The sequence below is a fragment of the Paramisgurnus dabryanus genome, chromosome 7, assembly GCF_030506205.2.
Source record: "Paramisgurnus dabryanus chromosome 7, PD_genome_1.1, whole genome shotgun sequence".
In the NCBI taxonomy this organism is placed as follows: Eukaryota; Metazoa; Chordata; class Actinopteri; order Cypriniformes; family Cobitidae; genus Paramisgurnus; species Paramisgurnus dabryanus.
In genome coordinates this window covers 7798786-7817415 of record NC_133343.1, presented here as the reverse complement: position 1 = coordinate 7817415, position 18630 = coordinate 7798786, and the positions used below count along the sequence as shown (strand labels likewise).

Here is an 18630-nt window from a genome sequence, read left to right as displayed (position 1 = left end):
AGTGATTCGTGTTCTGTGTGTTCGACTTCTTGTAGCCCTGTGCAGACTTATCTGCTTATGGGATCGAGATATCGCGAGACCGATCAAAACTAGATATTTTAAATCGCTCTCGCGATATCTTGATGGCAGATGACAATAGGTCTGCGCAGCGACACAACAAGTCGAACTCACCTATTGGAAAGTAACGGCGTGTGCGCCTGAGATGCGGCTGTTGCAGGGTGAAAACATGGATGTTTGTAGCGTGTTTCTTCTTTTACAACATAATATCCAGGTCATTTATCGATCCGACCAACACGTGAATATATGGTACGCCACGAATAACTTTTATATTTCTGTAATTTATTGCTAGACGTTGATAATCGCATGTTGATTAAGCTGTGCATTCATGGCCTTGATTATCATAAGACGTTTCTTTTATTTTGTATCACATATTAGACATAAGAGTTCCTCTGATTCTGTGTTTTTAATTAATAATCAGTGTTATTAATAGTTTTTATTATTAACTATTTTATTTGAAATGTATTTTACTCGTATATAAATAACGTTAATAAATTACTAATTTTATTTTCTTAGCGTCAAAAATACATATTTTACCAATTAAAATATTTGGTAAGGATTATTTTGTTTAAATTAATTTTCAACTGAATCTGTTTGCCCCTTTTGTAATACAAATATGTCACTTGCATCCCCTCTGTAGGGAAGATTGTTTAACATCCATTGCAGTACACTTCAACTCTGTTTCCTCTGACCTTCACTCTTAGATCCTCGTTCAGAGGTCAACCTCTGTGACATCATCATGCAGGACCAATATGTTAGCATTCATGGGCTTAACATCACCCACAGCCCTCTTGCAGCACCAGCAATGTCTATCGACAATCTCTTCCCGGCCCTGCTGGAATGCTTTGGCATCATCCTGTGTGGGTATGTGGCGGGTCGCAGTGACATCATCAGCGTGGGACAAGTCAAAGGCCTGGGCAGCTTTGTGTCATGTTTTGCACTTCCAGCCCTGCTCTTTAAGAACATGGTGGAGCTGCGGTTCGAACACGTTGTCTGGTCTTTTCTATGGAGCATCTTAATCGCAAAAGTGTGTGTGTTCTTGTTGGTGGGTGTCTTGACCCTGTTGGTGGCGAGTCCAGAGAGCAAATTTAGTAAAGCTGGACTGTATGCTATCTTTGCCACTCAGAGCAACGACTTTGCACTGGGCTATCCAATAGGTGAGGATACCGTAACATAAAACGAATATAAGGGACACATATTGACATAATTGGAATAATTCACCCCGAAATAATATTTAGCCCATATTTTACTCGCCATCAAGCCGTCCTGTGTGTATTTGTCCTTTTACTTTCAGCCAAACGCCCGCAGAGTTAATAATATTTGGCTCTTTATAGCGTTATAATGACATTGGATAGTGCCCCATTTTTAAATCTCCGAAAAAGTGCATCCATCCATCAAAAACTTACATATTAAATGTTGTCCGAAGTCATGGATTTTTGTAACGTTGGGGCAGAGGTCAACCTTTTCTTCTGAACTCAACTCTTTCGTGATCATGCAGGTAGCCATTGCTTATAAAGTCGCGAAGCTAAAGATGCGAAACCCTCTAACTGTGCATTCACACCAGACGCAAATAAAGCAAATACATTGTGCTATTTGCTTGTAGGTGGACACTTGAACATTTTTAAGTTAAGTTAACCAGTGTCATTCGTGCGTGAAATTCACGTCATTCGCACGTGAAATTTAGACGCGAATACGCTCATTTTGCCAGTTTAAAGGTATAGCGAAAGATTTTCTTTTTCTGGGTGGATCATCATGACTATTGGTCATCCTAGTTGTCAATCATTCTAGTGATATGTTTACGTAACGCCGTCATACGTGCTTGTCCCTGGGTTCGCTTACTGCACATGGGCACTTTCAGGTGTTTATGTGTGGTGGTCTACGGTTTCAGCCATTCATTGAAGCTCGCATTCTCATCATGTTTTTAAAAATGTCTGAGGGTCACAAGAGAAAAAGTGTCTACGAATTGTATGACAAGAAGAGAAAGGCCTCGGAAGAAAGAAACAAGACCAGAGTGTTTTTGGGAGAATATTTCACACGCTAGTGTGCGCTAAAAGCACAGGTTGGGCTTCCCACTGACGCATCAGTCGCGAAGTTTCTACTCGACAGGTAAAGTTTGCCCTGCTATATGAAGAAATCCATTTAAAATCACTGCTAGTAAAAGTTGTAAGCTATGATTAGCGATGCAAGCCCTGGCACAAGTCACGAACCGCGCAGACACGGTAAACATCTCAATTTATGAGTCATACCGACAGCAACTTGTAAACAAGGGTGCATGAGAAGGACTAGGCTCGTGCATGCTCTCTCGTGCACATGTTTAATAGCCGTTCCCTCTCAGGAGCAGGTAAAGTGTTGCGCAATTGCATTTTTTTTTTTAAAGTGGTGGGCGGTTCTTATGTGTGGTACAGCTCCGATGATTTTGTCCTCCATCGTTGTTTCGTATTTCTGCCTCATCTTCCTACATCGTAATCACATCACTACTAGAGCAAGCTCCTAATTGGTTAACGTTGCCCAAATATCCATCAAAGTTTAGATTTTTTTACTGGCACGAATCACGTGTTAACGTGCATCAAATGCCAGAATAGCTCAATTCATACGAATTGCGCTGCAGGACATCTATTGCGTCTTTGTATTGGCTTAACATTTAAATCACTCGCGCTTAATGCGTTATTCGCGTCTGGTGTGAACGCACCATAAAGAGTAATTTATAGTCATGTGTAAGTTCCGCTCTGTAGCCGTACGTGTACCTCACCAAAAATGTAACAACGCGTTCGTTCTACACGGACTGCAAGTGCTGTGATTGGTCCTCCCATCAGGTCAAAAATGTCTGCGTTGCATTCCTACATAGGCATTTCCATTTGCAACGAACAAAGGTTGGCCAAGTTAAGGAAAGTCACAAAATACACAACAAGCTGCTGCTACTTTTACGCCGTAGGACCTACACACAACAATTAAGTGTGAATTGTAACTTATGATTTTTTTTATCCGGCTTTTGTGTTTAGGTTCAATACTTTCACTTTAATATCAATTAAAAGGCTAGTAGTCAGTACATGAAAGCCTAATTTACACAAATGTCAATTTCTTTGCAAAACCCTCTGAATACATTTCAGACTTTTTACATTTCCACTTCAATAAAATCTCCAGTCTTCACTGTTCGTTCTAAATAAAATGGGGCACTATCTAGTGCCATTACAAAGCTGAACAAACTCGGCAAATTGTCATTTTGGAGTGAACTAATCATACAGTGACGTATACATTCCTATTCCCCATACAGTGGATGCTCTGTACAGAAGTTCATACCCGGAGTATGTACAGTATATATATCTGGTGGCCCCTGTGTCATTGATTTTGCTAAATCCAGTGGGCTTTGCGCTGTGTGAGATCCAGCGATGGAGACAGACCACCGACTGCAACTACAGCAAACTACACGTGATGTTTACTGTCGTACTGCAGGTGTGTAGTTGTCCCCATGCGTATTTAAGTTTGAGAGCATGTTGACTATGTTATGCATCATTTCTTTTATCCTATTTTCAGATTTTGAAGAATCCAATAGTCTTCATGGTTATTGTAGGAATTCTCTCCCATTTTCTGTTTGGTGGGCGTGTCCCCGTTTTGCTCGGGGAGTTTGTTGATGGACTGGCAAACTCGTTCGGTGGGGCGGCGCTCTTTTACCTGGGACTGAACATGGTGGGACAGATGCGCAAGCTCACGCGGACAACAGGGGTTTCTCTCATTTTGCTTATCACTGCCAAACTGTGAGTGAAATAGAAACCATTATAAATTTTTTGTAAAGGCAAATCTTTTTTTTATGTAACGCTATGTGGTTTTCTTCTAGGCTGGTTATGCCGTTGATGTGTAAAAACATGGTGGAGTTATTAGATGCTGGTAATTTCAGTTTTGTGAATCACTCCAGTCTGTCTGATTATGCTTTCTTGTATGGAGTCTTCCCTACCGCACCCAGTGTGGGCATTTATGCTGCCCAGTACAACATGGAGCTGGAGGTGGTAAGTGCATGTGCATTCTCCTCTGTTTACTGGAGGCTGTGTAAGAGTACTGTACTGAGTGTGTGTATTTTGTGTGGTATAGGTGACCTCTGGGATGGTCATCAGCACATTCCTGTCAGCGCCCATCATGTATGTGTCGGCATGGTTACTGACAATTCCATGGATGGAGGCCACGTCCCTTGTGACGGAGTTACAGGACGTGAGCTTGAACATCAGTGCTGTCAGTCTAATAGCCCTGGTGAGTGTCAGAATGCATAAACATGTAAAATTTTTTAATAATGTACCTTAAAGGCGGGGTGCATGATCCCTGGAAGCCAATGTTGATATTTGAAATCACCTAAACAAACACGCCCCTACCCCAATAGAATCTGGACCTTGTTTTGATAGACCCCACCCACACATATGTAACCCAGGCAACGATGTCGGTTAGTAGACATGCCCCTTACTGCTGATTGGCTACTAGTGTGTTTTGGTACCCGGCCCGACTCACTTTTCTAAAGTGTTTTTAAAAAATCATGCACCCCGCCTTTAACTCTTTCACCGCCAGCGTTTTTAAAAAAAGTTGCCAGCCAGCGCCAGCGTTTTTCATGATTTTCACCAAAGTTTAATGCCTTCCAGAAAATGTTCTTCTTTAAATAAATAAACATACAATATACCAAATGAAAGAACAGACCCTCTGCTTTCAAACAAAAAAAACCGTTTCATCCTACCTTTAGTGGTTCTTTTGCAATCAGCTTTTGAATATGGGTAGGTTTTTGCAAAAACACCATATTTTGAGCAAAAAGCAGAGATAATTCCATATTTGTGACGGACTTTTCATAGAGATCCCATTCAGAGCGATCTTTAAAACAGACACGGACATGCAGCAGCTTGCCATAGGGCAATACTTCCGGTTTTAAAAAGTTGCGGAAGGGCGCCACCTGGTGGATAATAGCGGTATTGCGGAAAGACGGAAAATCTCGTCGTTGGCGGGGAAGCGTTTTCTCTTAGTTGATGAGATATCTCGTCAATGGCGGGGAAAGAGTTAATAAGACAGTGAATAATAAACATAGATGGTCATTAAATATTTGCTAAAACAACAAAGCCTGTGGTGGCCTAAAATGTACATTTATGCATTTGGCAGGCACTTTTATCCGAAGCGACTTTAAAAGGTATACTTTTTAGTATGTGTGTTCCCTGGGAATCAAACCCATAACCTTTTGCACTGTTAATGCAATGCCCTACCAACTGAGCTCACTGTGCTCTCAATGGCTATGTTTACATGCACAAAGTTTGTCAATCCAACTGAAATTACATGTACCCTAAACATTGCAATCTGATTGAAATGTTATAATGTATAATCTGAACCAAATTTCTGCCCAAGCGTACAGCCAGGGTTGCCAGATTTGTGAATCAAAACCAGCCCAGTAGACATTAAAAACTAGCCCAAAGCATCCCAATGACTATTCACAGCACAAATAATAAGGCCATCGCCTTGCCCTTGCATTTTTCTGTGATGAAAATCATGTGATGTGTGTTAAATATATAAGATGTGAATTTAAGCACAATTCTGCTGCGCATGTGCACAAGGTATTTTTGCATCCGATTTGAGAAAATACTACGATTCACACGTTTACATGCATACTTTATTGATTTGGTCATTGGACTATGCCACCATTTTCAATGCGATCAATATTTGCATACAATCAACCTCAATCGTATTGATTACGGTGTTTACATGAAAGCTTTTCAATCTGATAAAGATATCAATATGATTACAAACTGATTATTTGGTTGCATGTAAGGGTAGCTATTGAGGTCCTAAAGTGTAAATTTGGGGGGAAACTGCCAGGTGAGAACACTATGCAGCACAGCGATTGGCTGAGTTCCCTGTGATTGTCTTAAGTCAGTCATCATATTTAATCAAATTCTTAATCCCTCTGAATATTGGCCTGAATGGATCAAACACTTGGATATCAACACCTGAACAATGGCAGACTTTGCTTTGTAAAGTGTGTAACCGTAGAGAATGTGTACATACATGTTAATAGGATTACAAATCTAAGGAATTGCATTAAACAGAGATGAAATATCTGATCCCTAAAGAATTTGGATTATCAAAATGTGTGTGTTGTAGGTTTGGACGCTTGCTGTCATGCTGCTGAGTAAGAAGTTTAGGACACCACCACATATGTTTGCCACAAATCTGTTCTTTGCACAGGTACAATCGTTTGCACAAAGACAAACAACATGTTCATAATTGTTTTCACTCTTTTTTATATAAAATTGTTTTTTAACGACTCATTTGTGCTACGGGCATTGTTGCCACCTCAGTTTCTTTTGCTTGTTGTTTATGGATGTGCTATTATTTTTTATAAGCAAACATAATAAAATGTTTTGCAATAAAATGGACCTACTTTAAAAAAATGGATTACTATAATATCATAGACACCTGGCTGTAGGAACCACCTATATCATCCTAAAAGTCCCTTAGCATTATGCTAGAATCGGCCAAAACAACTTCTTTCAGAATTGAATATATTAAAACTTTGAATCTACATTTAAATGTGTTACTACATTTATTTTGTCTCTTGTGCAGCTCCTAACATGCGTGTGGATGATCATCTGGAAGTTTGTGCTTGAGCAGGGGAGTGCGTTTGGCCAGATTGTCATCTTTACTCTTCTCTACGGGTGTCTGTACAGTACCTACATGTGGACAGGTAACAAATCACCAAACATAAACAACACCTGATAGATACACTGTAAAAAATTCCTTCTTGCACTTACATTTTTTAACTTAAACAACTTGAATTAATAAGTCATTTCAACTTTTAGTGAGTGTAGGGGCTAATTTCGCTTTGTGATCTTAAGTAACATTATTGTGTTGTGCAGTAGAGGTGTTTAGTAGTTGTGTAGATATTGTGTTGTAGGTCTTTTGGCGTTTTCTCTCACATTATTGAGGAGAAATGAAAATTTGAAGGTGAAACCGTGGATTTTCATGGTGTTCGGATGGGGGTGAGTACAGTATGTGTGTTTTGTGTACACTTATTGTTTGTACATTTTGCATGAATTTTTGCCCCAGTCAACCCACTTTTATTTACAGTACCGGTATATAAAAAAGTGGTAACACTTTACAATAAGGTTCATTAGTTAATATTAGTTAATGTATTAACTTAATGTATTTATTAATCTTTGTTATTGTTAGTTAATAGAAATAAAGCTGTTAATTCTTTTTTCATGTTGGTTCGCAGTGCATTAACTAACGGTAAGAAATTTTTTTAAATAAAGTATTAGTAATTGTTGAAATTAACATGAACAAAGATTGATAAATTATATATAAGTGCAGTTCATTATTAGTTTTTGTTAACTAATGTAGTTAACTAATGTTAACTAATGTACCTTATTGTAAAGTTTCACCAAAAATGTTATTCCTGGAAAACAAAGCAACACACCAAAGCAATGCAAACAAAGTATTAAGTGGCTTATTGTTTTTATGAAATGGTGGACACAAAAATGACGATAAATTGTAAATATTCAATGTACAATTATATATTTAATTAATAATAACTACTCTTTCTCTGACAAGTTATATAGTTTTTATATTGTTTGCAGTTGGCAAGCAAAATTTTTAAATAAAAATGTCTGTAAAAATCTACAGAAACTGCTTTAGTTTATTTATCTAATTTAAAATATTTGTATTTTTATTCCCTTAGCATTCCTTTTGTCGTTGTGAGTGGTTTGCTTATAGTAGGACAAAGAATGATGGACAACTTTGACTCTGCCTTCTTTTACGGCAAAGGGCAGGTATGTTGAAATCGAAGCAATTATAAAACCTTACTCATTTACACTTTAAAGAGCACCTATTATGTTCGTTATTTTGTGTATTTGCTGTAATACAATGCGTTTGCGTGGTTTATGGTTTAAAAAGACACACTAAAACATAAAAGCATGTCTGCATTTGTGATCGTAGAAACGACAAACATCAAGCCCTACTCTACACTGCACAAAACTTGCGTTTGAATCATGGTTTAGTCAGTAGTAAATTCTTTAAATATGAAAACATAGACTACTTACAGGCCAAGAGTTAGAAGCGGGTAGAATTATGAAAATGACCGTCATGTCCACGTCAACAGGCCGAGAACGTAAACTGTCGCCTACAATCTGTGTGTTTGTTGTAATCCAAGAGAAGAGATTTAAGTTGGAAACGATAACTCACTTCATGGTTTACTTTGAGATTTGTACTTTTTTGCATATCGCTAACATGTACTAACACACCGTAGGAAATGTAAAACCATGAATTGGATAATAGGTGCTGTTTAACTCTTTCCCCGCCATTGACGAGATATCTCGTCAATTAAGAGAAAACACTTCCCCGCCAAAGTATTGCCCTATGGCAAGCTGCTGCATGTCCGTGTCTGTTTTAAAGATCGCTCTGAATGGGATCTCTATGAAAAGTCTGTCATAAAAATGGAATTATCTCTGCTTTTTGCTCAAAATATGGTGTTTTTGCAAAACCTACCCATATTCAAAAGCTGATTGCAAAAGAACCACTAAAGGTAGGATGAAACATTTTTTTTTTTTTTTTGAAAGCAGAGGGTCTGTTCTTTCATTTGGTATATTGTATGTTTTTATATATTTAAAGAAGAACATTTTCTGGAAGGCATTAAACTTTGGTGAAAATCATGAAAAACGCTGGCGGTGGCTGGCAACTTTTTTTTAAAACGCTGGCGGTGAAAGAGTTAATGGTCCACTGTGTAGATTTTTAGCAGCATCTAGTGGTGAGATTTTGAATTGCAGCCAATGGCTCAGTCCACAGCTCACCCCTCTATTGGGCGCTTTTCCATTGCATAGTACCCCACGGTTTGGTTTAGTTTGGGTCGGGTCAGCTTACTTTTGGGAGCTTTTCCATTAGGTGCAGTATGTGGTACCCGATACTTTTTTCGTACCACCTTGGTTGGGGTTCCAAGCGACCCGAGCTGATACCAAACGTGACGCGAAAACTCTGTAGATCACTGATTGGTCTTAGAGAATCGTCACTACCAGCTTAATTGCTATAATATAAAAGATTAGCTTTACCTTTAGTGCTAGCTTGTGCTGTCTCGAGCAAACATGTTGTCATCTGTGCTCTGCTATAAGTTCCCAAACTCCCTTTTAGCGATGAAAAACATCCACAGGTTGAGAATCAGGAACACGATAACAGTTTTTTCCAGACCTACAGTCTGTGGCGGAACATTTGCGACGAGCACGTCAGCATTATATGCTTAAATGCAACTTCAATGAGGCACAGCGGAGCGCCGTCGGCTGACGCCACCGGTGTTTGAACAGAAACTGTCATGTGAGACAGATGTAGTGATAAACGCGATGTGCAAACATCTATTTGTGGTGGTCAATTTTAATTTTGTGGCGGACTGAGGAATAAATAAATGTATGGGAATGTACAACAACGCTCTCACTTGTATGATGTCACAGCAGTTGGCAGCGCAAATATAACGACACGTCTATAATCCCTCCCACTACGAAGTGATACTAAACTCGATGGAAAAGCTAACCACGCCAAAGTGAGGTGAGCTGACCCGACCCAAACTAAACTACACCGTGGGGTACTATGCAACGGAAAAATGCCATATTTCAAAGCGCATAGAGAAGCTACGCTAGCCACCACAGGACAAACATGTGATCGTCAAAAATGCTCTCTATAGAACAGTTAGTCTACTTAGGGCTGCTGTAGAAACATGGTGGTGATCTTCTTTCGAGATCTTTATAAAAGTCACAAAATGCTCATTTTAACTATTGATGGATATCCATGTCGTTTCAGATGGTGTGTACTCTTCTGGTTTTGGGCTGCAGCATCGTTCTGGGTGGCCTGTCTCTGATGGGTTTGGGCCGAGGGGTCCAGGAGGAGCAGAACTATGAAGCCCTTGTGCAGAACTTCATGACGGGTACAACAGAAGATGTGAGACACCCCCAAACAGACAGCCAGTACTCACCAGTGCTTACACCAACCCACAGCAGCCTCAACACGGGTATAGTCGATATTCTTTGATATCGATATGTATTTTTTTTTAGTATTTATGTCTATTATACCTTCTCTGTTGTTGACAGATGGTTTTGGTAGCGAACCAATGCCAGATATGATAGTTGGACATCTGAACGACCCACCAAGGCCATCAACAGGTTATATATTATAAATGTCTTGTAAGTTATTAAATGCATTACGTTTCAGTAGTGTATATGCGTATACATGTTTCTGTTTTTTAGGGGTTCTGCTGAGCGAGGCGTCAGGCTCTACTCGCGTACAGGAGGGGAGACAGATAGCTCGGCATGTACTCCTTTGTCTGCTTCTGATTATCAGCTTGTTGGCGGTACGCACCCATTTAATTTTTTTAAAGGGGCCATGTCTCAATAATTTTTTTAAGGTATCAAATAAATCTTTGGTGTCCCCAGAGCACATATGTGAAGTTTTAGCTCAAAATACCATATAGATAATTTATTATAGCATGTTAAAATTGCCACTTTGTAGGTGTGTGCAAAAATGTGCCGTTTTGGATGTGTCCTTTAAAATTTTAATAAGCGGATGATGTGCAAACACTGATCACAATGATGGTGGTTTGAGGCAATTCAAACTCCAGTGTGCTGTCAATTATTTTTTCTCTTTCTCTCTGCACTAAATGGCTGTGCTGTGGTTCGATAGTGCAGATTTAGGGGCGGTATCATTATAATAAGAGCTCCTTATGACATCATGCCATGGCCCCTTTAATAACATGCAGAATATTAATCTTAATATTAATATTAATGCCTCAGGCCATTCAGAAATAGATGTTTGTTGGCGGTACCCATAAACTTTGTAAGTCACTTTGGATGCCAGCGTCTGTCATACTTATTAATGTACAATAAATTAGACTGTATAAATATTTTAACGTATTTATTTCAATATTTCAGAACCTGTCCAGCTGCCTGTGGTGGTTGCTCAATGCAGATCCAGGGCGACTCTACCTGGAGTTGCAGTTCTTTTGTGCTGTAGCCAATTATGGACAGGTGACCACAGTCTCACACGTCGTCTTGCAAGATTCAAATGCAAAGTCGCTGTAAATGTTTAAAATACCTTTCTTTTCGATCAGGGTTTTATATCCTTTGCGCTTTTTGGGTTGGATGAACATTTTATCATTCTTCCATTCAAAAAGAGGTAAATACTTGAAAATTTACCACGGTTGTGTTTTTACGCTTAACTCGGACAACGATTTCACCAGGTATGTTTGTAGGCTGGCTGCTCTGTGTGGTTTCGGGCAGGGTGAAAACCCAGAGCCAACCGCAGTGCAAGAGGAGATTCGACTCACCTGTACGCAGTTCGTGCGCTACCACAAAGATCAGTGTGTTCAGGATGTCGTACGTAACAGAGGGTGAGTGTGTGTAGGAGGGCATGTGCTTAAATATTATATTAAAATGCAAAATGTACATGTTTTCAAAAGAGTATTAATGGAGGTCAGCATATTTTTTTATATGAACATCATCTATAAACATTTGATTTTCTTGCATCAGTCATTTTTTATGAAAATATGCGAAGTGACTTCACTTTTTTCAACTTCTTATGAAATAACATCATGGGTGACAAATATCCCTGCGAATAAACTATTTTAATTGTATTTTTATGTGATGTTGCATCCATATTTGTGTATGCTTACTCTTTATTATTTGTTCTGTCCAGTTTCTTCCTCTCTTATCTGTTCCTTTCACTTCCTTCTTAGTGGATCTTCTGAATCTCTTACCGGACCAGTAGGAGAATCCTTTCTTTGATCGACAAAGTGTGGTCAATGGTACCTGCGCTGTCGGTTCATTTTGTGGGTGTGGTCAAAGATAGCTGACTTGTTGCTTTCAGAAGATTTGCTATATCTGTGTGGTTTACAATATCCTGGAATACTATTAAGTGATCAAGTAAATGGGTGCCCACTTTAGGTGATGTGACACAATTTCAAACAAGGATTTTAATCACCTGGACAAGGACTTAAATCAGCAATCAACTGGAAAACACTTAAAATGGAGCACCATGATGTTTTGTATTTCCTAAATTTCTATGCATGGCATGTAAGTGCCATAGGATTCTTTTTTATCTCATGCACAAATGTTCAAGAGCTCATAAACGTCTGCACTGATTACTGCAATGGTGATTTAATAGTAAACACTGAAACCCTCACAGGCCAATTGTCTACAAACTTACTTGTGACTGGAATTTTGATAGTATGCTTTGTGTTACTTGCGAGTCTTGATGGCATTGTAGCAAAGGAATACATGTCATGTTTACAAAGCTCAGCTTTGAGATTTTCCCACAGTTATGTTTTAAGAGTAGATAACTGGACATTTAGCTCATTTCTACTGATCGAAGTATGTCTGGTATTTATAATAGTAAATTTTTTCAACCTATAGCACTGTTTACCTGCATGTTCTTATGTGTTGCTGATGTGAATCTGTTTAAGTCATGAAAATTATCTTTCTGTGACTGAGTACCTCATAGCCTCATATCTAGATGGCATTAGAAAAAAAAAGAAAGTGGTCAGTGGTAAAAACTGTACTGTATTGTTTCCTTCTTTATTGAAGTCAATCATTGTTTATGCAACATACATTGTTTGTATAATAAAGTTTAACTAGTGTCATAAGATGGATGTAAGTGCCAATAGTTTCTAGACTGTAGTAAAGCATTTCAGACTTAAAATGTATAATTTCGTAAATAATAACATAATTCCATATATATATATATATATATATATATATATATATATATATATATATATGTATGATATAAGGAATTATGTAAATATTTCAGAATAAAAGTATGAACGTTAACAGGAAAACATTCATGTATGATAAATATAGATTTATTATATATAAAAAATAAACACACACGTATTTAAGAAATATTTAGTTTAGTTAAAAACAACCTAATATTTTTTAGAGTGTATGTATATATTTATTTATATTTTTATATATTATATATACAAATAAAAATGTTATAAAATATGTATACGAGTGTGTTTAAATATACATAACAATTACACACAGTACCCACACACATATTATGCAAATTAATCGCGACTGAACTTTGCTCAGCACTAATTTACATATAAACGCTTATTTCACACAATACATTACATTTATCAATCAAATATTTTAGTAGATATAAACAACAATTGCAATAATCTGTTGTTTTATATTATTATGCATAAATCAAAGGGATGAAGATAAATATTTGTATTCAGGAAAAATAGTGGATGACGCAGTGTTTTTAAAGGGATAGTTCACCCAAAAATTAAAATTCTGTCATCATTTACTCACTCTCATGTTATTATAAACCTGCATAAATTTGTTCTGATGAACACGAAGGAAGATATTTTGAAAAATGTTGTAACCAAACCGTTCGTGGACGCTGTTCACTTCCATGGTAGGAAAAAATAATACTATGGAAAGAAATTGGGTCCACAAACTGTTTGGTTACGAACATTTCTCAAAATATCTTCCTTCGTGTTCATCAAAACAAAGAAATTTATGCGGGTTTATACTAACATGAGAGTGAGTAAATAATGAAAGAATTTTCATTTTTGGGTGAACTATCCCTTTAACTAAATTTGTTAGTAAGACAGTCTTGTTTTTTGTTTGTTATTCTATTCTATTTTTTTAATTTATCAATTCCTAAACATTTTTTACAGGTTTACAGCATACACTCATTTGTAACAATAACAAACAGGAATCAAAATTTGAAAGAAAAAAATGTAAAAAAGAAAGCAAGGCCAGAGGGAAATTATGAAAAGTTTAACAAAGCAGTCTTTGACTTTTCTGGGATTTTTGTATTTAATGCCTATCGAAGACAAAACGTAAGAATTTTAATCTCAAAGAACTATTGACAAAAGGGGATCTTTTCCAGAAATTTGCATTTGGGGATAAAACATTTGCTAAGTAAAATTAAAAGACCTTGTATTTTAAACGGATGTCCTGGATTGTCTACGTCATCTTTTTTTTGCAAGACAAAAGAAATACAAATATAAAATAGTAAATTCATTGACATTCAATAAAAATAAAAAAAAACATTAAGTATAATAGTCTTCGTCATCTTGTCTGCGTTTACCATAACGTCATCATTGCATCATAACTCGTCTCGACCAATCAGAATGCGCGGATTCCAGACGCTTCCGGTATGCGCGTTCTTTCCGTTTCATCGGCCGACGTGTGGAGCAGCGTGTGTTAACTAAGCACATCTAAATTCCCCTTCGTATAGGGAAATTGCTTGATATCAAGGTGATACAAACATACGTTTCATTTGTTTATATATACATGTCAAAAAAATCTTCATTTTTATTCGAACTGTCTATTTGCAACGTATTTTATGTCCATTTGACCGGCATGCTAACTGCTATAACGTTACAGTAATGAATTAGAGATCGATGTATTGATGCTCTCAGGTGGACATGCAACGATTCAGTGCTTTATTTAAACGGCTATCACTTGGCTCCGGTGCAGGGGTGTGATACACTTATAACTTCTATTACTTGTCCAGAGAGTGGCATATATTTTTACCCCTGTACTGTGAATCAGGCCGGTCAGTTTACACTGCATGTGTAGGCTATTTTGGGATCGTGATGGGGTGTCCACTGGCACTGGGATCACTGTCGTGAAATGGCAACCAGACAGACTTACCGCAGTTAGCTTAGCGAATAAACTGCCTATATTTTGAATAATGCAAAGTAAACTTCATTCGTAATATTGCATGAAAGTATTGACAGCATTAAATCATGGCTCCTAAAAAGGTGTGGTGGCTGAAGATCTGCATTTCTAGTTGTGTTGTGTTGGTTATGTCATGCATTAAAGACAGTGAAAGTATGAATTGTTTTTACGCAGATGGCTCCAAAGAAGGGAGAAGAACCAAAACCACCACCTCTGATTGGACGTTTTGGGACTTCGTTGAAAATTGGAATTGTTGGATTACCAAATGTGGGGTAGGACAACTGTTAGCTTATGCATTCGTGGAATACAGTTTTTGCTTGATGGTAACTCATCCTGCTTGCTATCCCATGTGAAATGATCTGGATGATGCGATCTGTTATAAAAATGGCATTGGTTTTTGAATGGCTGCAATCTGGCATATTCATTTATGTATGTATTAATTTTTGCATGTAAAATGAACATCAAATGTCAATGCATATCATATTTTCAGTCCACTTTATCTATTCATTTTTTGTGATTGCAGAAAATCAACCTTCTTCAATGTTCTGACAAAAAGTCAGGCAGCTGCGGAGAACTTTCCCTTCTGCACCATCGACCCAAACGAGAGCCGAGTGCCCATTCCAGACGAGCGCTATGACTTCCTGTGCCAGTACCACAAACCGGCAAGGTGCCCACTGCGTGTCTATTTAATGCAGATATACAAAAATCTTCTGCCAACAGTTGTCTCATGACCTTAATCTCCTTTTGTCTTCAGTAAGGTTCCAGCGTTTCTGAATGTGGTGGATATTGCAGGATTGGTGAAGGGTGCTCATGAAGGCCAAGGTTTGGGAAATGCCTTCCTCTCCCACATCAGTGCTTGTGATGCCATCTTTCATATGACACGTGAGTAGATCACCAAATTAAACTGATGAAAAGTGATGGAATCATCAGGATTTTTTTGGGTCCATTGTGTTTTTTAAAGGTGTCCCATTATAAACTTTTACAAAGTCTTAATTTTGTTTTAGAATTAGCCTTTTTTATCTACATACACACGGGCCCCCTTACATGGAAGTCACCATTTTGCCGGCATGTTTTTATAGTAGTCCTAATCTGTTCTATAGTGCACCTTTTGTCACTTTGCTGTCTCAGACAATGATATGCTTGTCCTGTGGCGTCTACCGTCACTTTTTTTTAATACGTTTTGAAAGGTCTCACCGCCAGATGCTGCTAAATTTGTTGGATAGTGCAGATTAAGGGGTGGTATTATCCCCTTCTGACATCACACGGGGAGCCAAATTTTAATAAGCTATTTTTTCACGTGCTTGTAGAGAATAGTTTACCAAAACTTAGTTACTGCGTTCATTCTTTTACACATTTTCTAGGTTAATAGAAGCACTTGGGACCCAATTATAGCACTTAAACGTGGAAAAAGTCAGATTTTCATGATATGTCCCCTTTAAAAAAAAGCATTTTAACATAGTGATTTTTTTTTCTCTTCTCTTAAAAATTGCAACTCTTTGTGTGCAGGGGCTTTTGAAGATGAAGACATCATCCATGTTGAGGGCTGTGTTGACCCAGTGAGAGATATAGAGATCATTCATGAGGAGCTGAGGTTGAAGGATGAAGAGATGATCGTGCCAATCCTAGACAAGCTTGAGAAGACCGCCGTAAGGGGAAGCGACAAAAAACTGAAACCTGAATATGTGAGTAAACTAAACATTGAAATATTGTTTTTTGTTTGTTTGTTTGTTTTATTCACTTTTATTTGTTTTTCTTACTATTTATCTTTCTTGCAGGACATCATGTGTAAAATAAAGTCATGGGTGGTCGACGAAAAGAAACATGTTCGATTTTACCGTGAATGGAATGACAAAGAGGTTAGAATCCTAATCTTTGTATTATAAAATTGAGTAAGAATATAACTCAAATAGACTAGTTGTTTTGTATTTAGGTTAAAATTGTATTTTATTTTTTTTTAGAGGAAACTACACTTTAAAATATTGCACCTATAATGTTGCTCCTCTGGACAACCTTAAATTTTATATCATGCCTTCTGTCTATTGATGTTTTTGCACATTCTTGATATTTTTGCACAATCCCATCTCATAGTACACTGGCCATATATATTGAATATATACCTCATCTCTGTATATTGCACTTTCTGTACTATACTCTTCTACTCATTGTCATTTGCATTGAGCTGGACTCTACCTCTTTACCTCCTAGCATCGCACTTCATAAAAGTCTTTATTGTATATACAAATATACTATTTATATAATAATGCTATTTGCATTATTTGAATCTAATGTTTTCAATCTTTTCAGATTGAGGTCTTGAACAAGTATCTATTCCTGACGTCCAAGCCAATGATCTATTTGGTAAACCTCTCGGAGAAAGATTACATCAGGAAAAAGAATAAATGGTGAGACGTGGTTGTTCACCAGCTGTTAGTTAATGTACTTCATGTATTCCAACAGCTGTCATCTCATCTTTTTTTTCATAGGTTGGTGAAGATCAAGGAGTGGGTTGATGCTCATGATCCAGGTGCATTGGTCATCCCATTCAGTGGAGGATTTGAGAGCAAGTATCAGGACATGAGCGATGAAGAAAAACAGAAATATTGTGAGGAGAACAAAACGCAAAGGTTTTCATTTTATCTTCTTTCTCTCTCACACAACACACAAACACGCCCTTTGCTGGATTTAAGTAATCTTCAAAGCAGAATTATTAAGAATAAATCGGGCCTACTGATAACATTGGTTATTTGTACCGGCCGCCAGTTTTAACACAAGAGTCATTAAAGAGATGCAAATTGGGTATCATCTCTGGGATTTGCATCTGGTTAAACTGGAATGGCGGGTGGTTTAGTTGTTTTGTGAATTTACCTCTCAATACTTTTTTACATGCAAATAGTGCCTCACAATGCGGTAAAAAAGCATGCTTTTAAGCCATTTTTTTTTTGTTTTAGTATTTTGACCAGGATCATCAAGAGTGGGTATGCAGCCTTGCAACTGGAGTACTTCTTCACAGCAGGACCTGATGAAGTCCGTGCATGGACCATCAGGGTGAGCCATCTACCCATGAACTCTCAAAGACACAGTGTTGTGTATCCATACATCTGCTGCTATTTCTTATGAACCTTAAAAAAATGTGTTTGCATTTTGTTCGGCTTGCAGAAAGGCACCAAGGCCCCGCAAGCAGCCGGAAAGATCCACACAGACTTTGAAAAGGGCTTCATTATGGCTGAAGTCATGAAGTTTGTAGACTTTAAAGAGGAGGGCAGTGAAAACGCTGCTAAGGTGAGAATTTCTCGTTGCTGTGTTTATTGAGTAAAACGAATTGCGATTGTTTCTTACGCCATTGTATTTAAAATTACACCAATTTTTACATAAAAAATTATTGATAATAAGGTTCTATGTTGAATTGATAATATTATCGTATACTTGCAGGCCGCAGGAAAGTATCGACAACAGGGACGAAACTACATTGTGGATGACGGTGACATCATCTTCTTCAAATTTAACACACCAAATCAGCCCAAGAAGAAGTGATGTCAGCATAAAGCCAGTTGGATGGACTTTACCATATGGCCTGTGGGCAGCATTGTGTCGCAACTTTGCCGAGTCTCTTCATTTTTGGCTTTGGAACATTCAGAACACACTCACACCCTAGCGGTGTCTAAGTTTCTTTTTATTTTATCATGTTGGCTGATGATTGAGATTACCATTATGGCTCAACTGTTTACAAGAGTTGCATATTACACAGCAAATCAGGCTTTTATTTCAATAAAACACTTCTTCAGACCAAAGTGTGTTAATCTCAAAGTTATTTTACAATGGTCTTAGTATTTATATTCAGTGTGTTTGTAATGCACCAGTTTCAGGTGTTCAGCCAGTAAGAATTTAA

At 37.7% G+C, this 18630-nt stretch overlaps 2 protein-coding genes across 6 annotated transcripts; both read left to right on the top strand.

Moving 5' to 3' along the window:
* The first annotated feature begins 166 nt into the window (after positions 1-166).
* Positions 167-12766, top strand: gpr155b (G protein-coupled receptor 155b). Of its 4 annotated transcripts, none has more exons than XM_065240249.1 (17): positions 167-306; positions 762-1214; positions 3329-3507; positions 3589-3809; positions 3890-4058; positions 4141-4296; positions 6175-6258; positions 6637-6757; positions 6968-7052; positions 7751-7841; positions 9853-10060; positions 10140-10211; positions 10296-10399; positions 10977-11072; positions 11156-11220; positions 11297-11434; positions 11780-12766. In XM_065240249.1, the coding sequence occupies exons 2-17, from the start codon at positions 797-799 to the stop codon at positions 11826-11828; spliced, it is 2256 nt and encodes a 751-aa protein (XP_065096321.1). In that variant the 5' UTR covers positions 167-306; positions 762-796; the 3' UTR covers positions 11829-12766. The 4 variants fall into 4 exon arrangements, with proteins under 4 accessions (XP_065096321.1, XP_065096323.1, XP_065096324.1 ...); XM_065240251.1 differs by having other exon boundaries at positions 11740-12766; XM_065240250.1 differs by having other exon boundaries at positions 178-306; positions 698-1214.
* A 1433-nt stretch (positions 12767-14199) lies between these two features.
* ola1 (Obg-like ATPase 1) lies at positions 14200-18532 on the top strand. 2 transcript variants are annotated; one of them, XM_065240257.1, is made up of 11 exons: positions 14200-14318; positions 14919-15016; positions 15268-15411; positions 15499-15626; positions 16251-16426; positions 16520-16600; positions 17049-17146; positions 17228-17368; positions 17693-17789; positions 17901-18023; positions 18174-18532. In XM_065240257.1, exons 2-11 carry the CDS (start codon positions 14919-14921, stop codon positions 18273-18275), a joined length of 1188 nt encoding a protein of 395 aa, XP_065096329.1. In that variant the 5' UTR covers positions 14200-14318; the 3' UTR covers positions 18276-18532. The 2 variants fall into 2 exon arrangements, with proteins under 2 accessions (XP_065096329.1, XP_065096328.1); XM_065240256.2 differs by lacking the exon at positions 14200-14318 and adding an exon at positions 14674-14827.
* Positions 18533-18630: the final 98 nt, after the last annotated feature.

Coding starts and splice junctions, on each gene's coding strand:
- ola1 (XM_065240256.2), top strand. Junction 15,412..15,498: donor CAGTACCACAAACCGGCAAG/GTGCCCACTGCG, acceptor TTTTGTCTTCAG/TAAGGTTCCAGCGTTTCTGA. Junction 16,427..16,519: donor AAAAACTGAAACCTGAATAT/GTGAGTAAACTA, acceptor TCTTTCTTGCAG/GACATCATGTGTAAAATAAA.
- gpr155b (XM_065240249.1), top strand. CDS start 797: ATGCAGGACCAATATGTTAGCATTCATGGGCTTAACATCACCCACAGC. Junction 3,810..3,889: donor TTGCTTATCACTGCCAAACT/GTGAGTGAAATA, acceptor GTTTTCTTCTAG/GCTGGTTATGCCGTTGATGT. Junction 7,053..7,750: donor TTCATGGTGTTCGGATGGGG/GTGAGTACAGTA, acceptor TTATTCCCTTAG/CATTCCTTTTGTCGTTGTGA.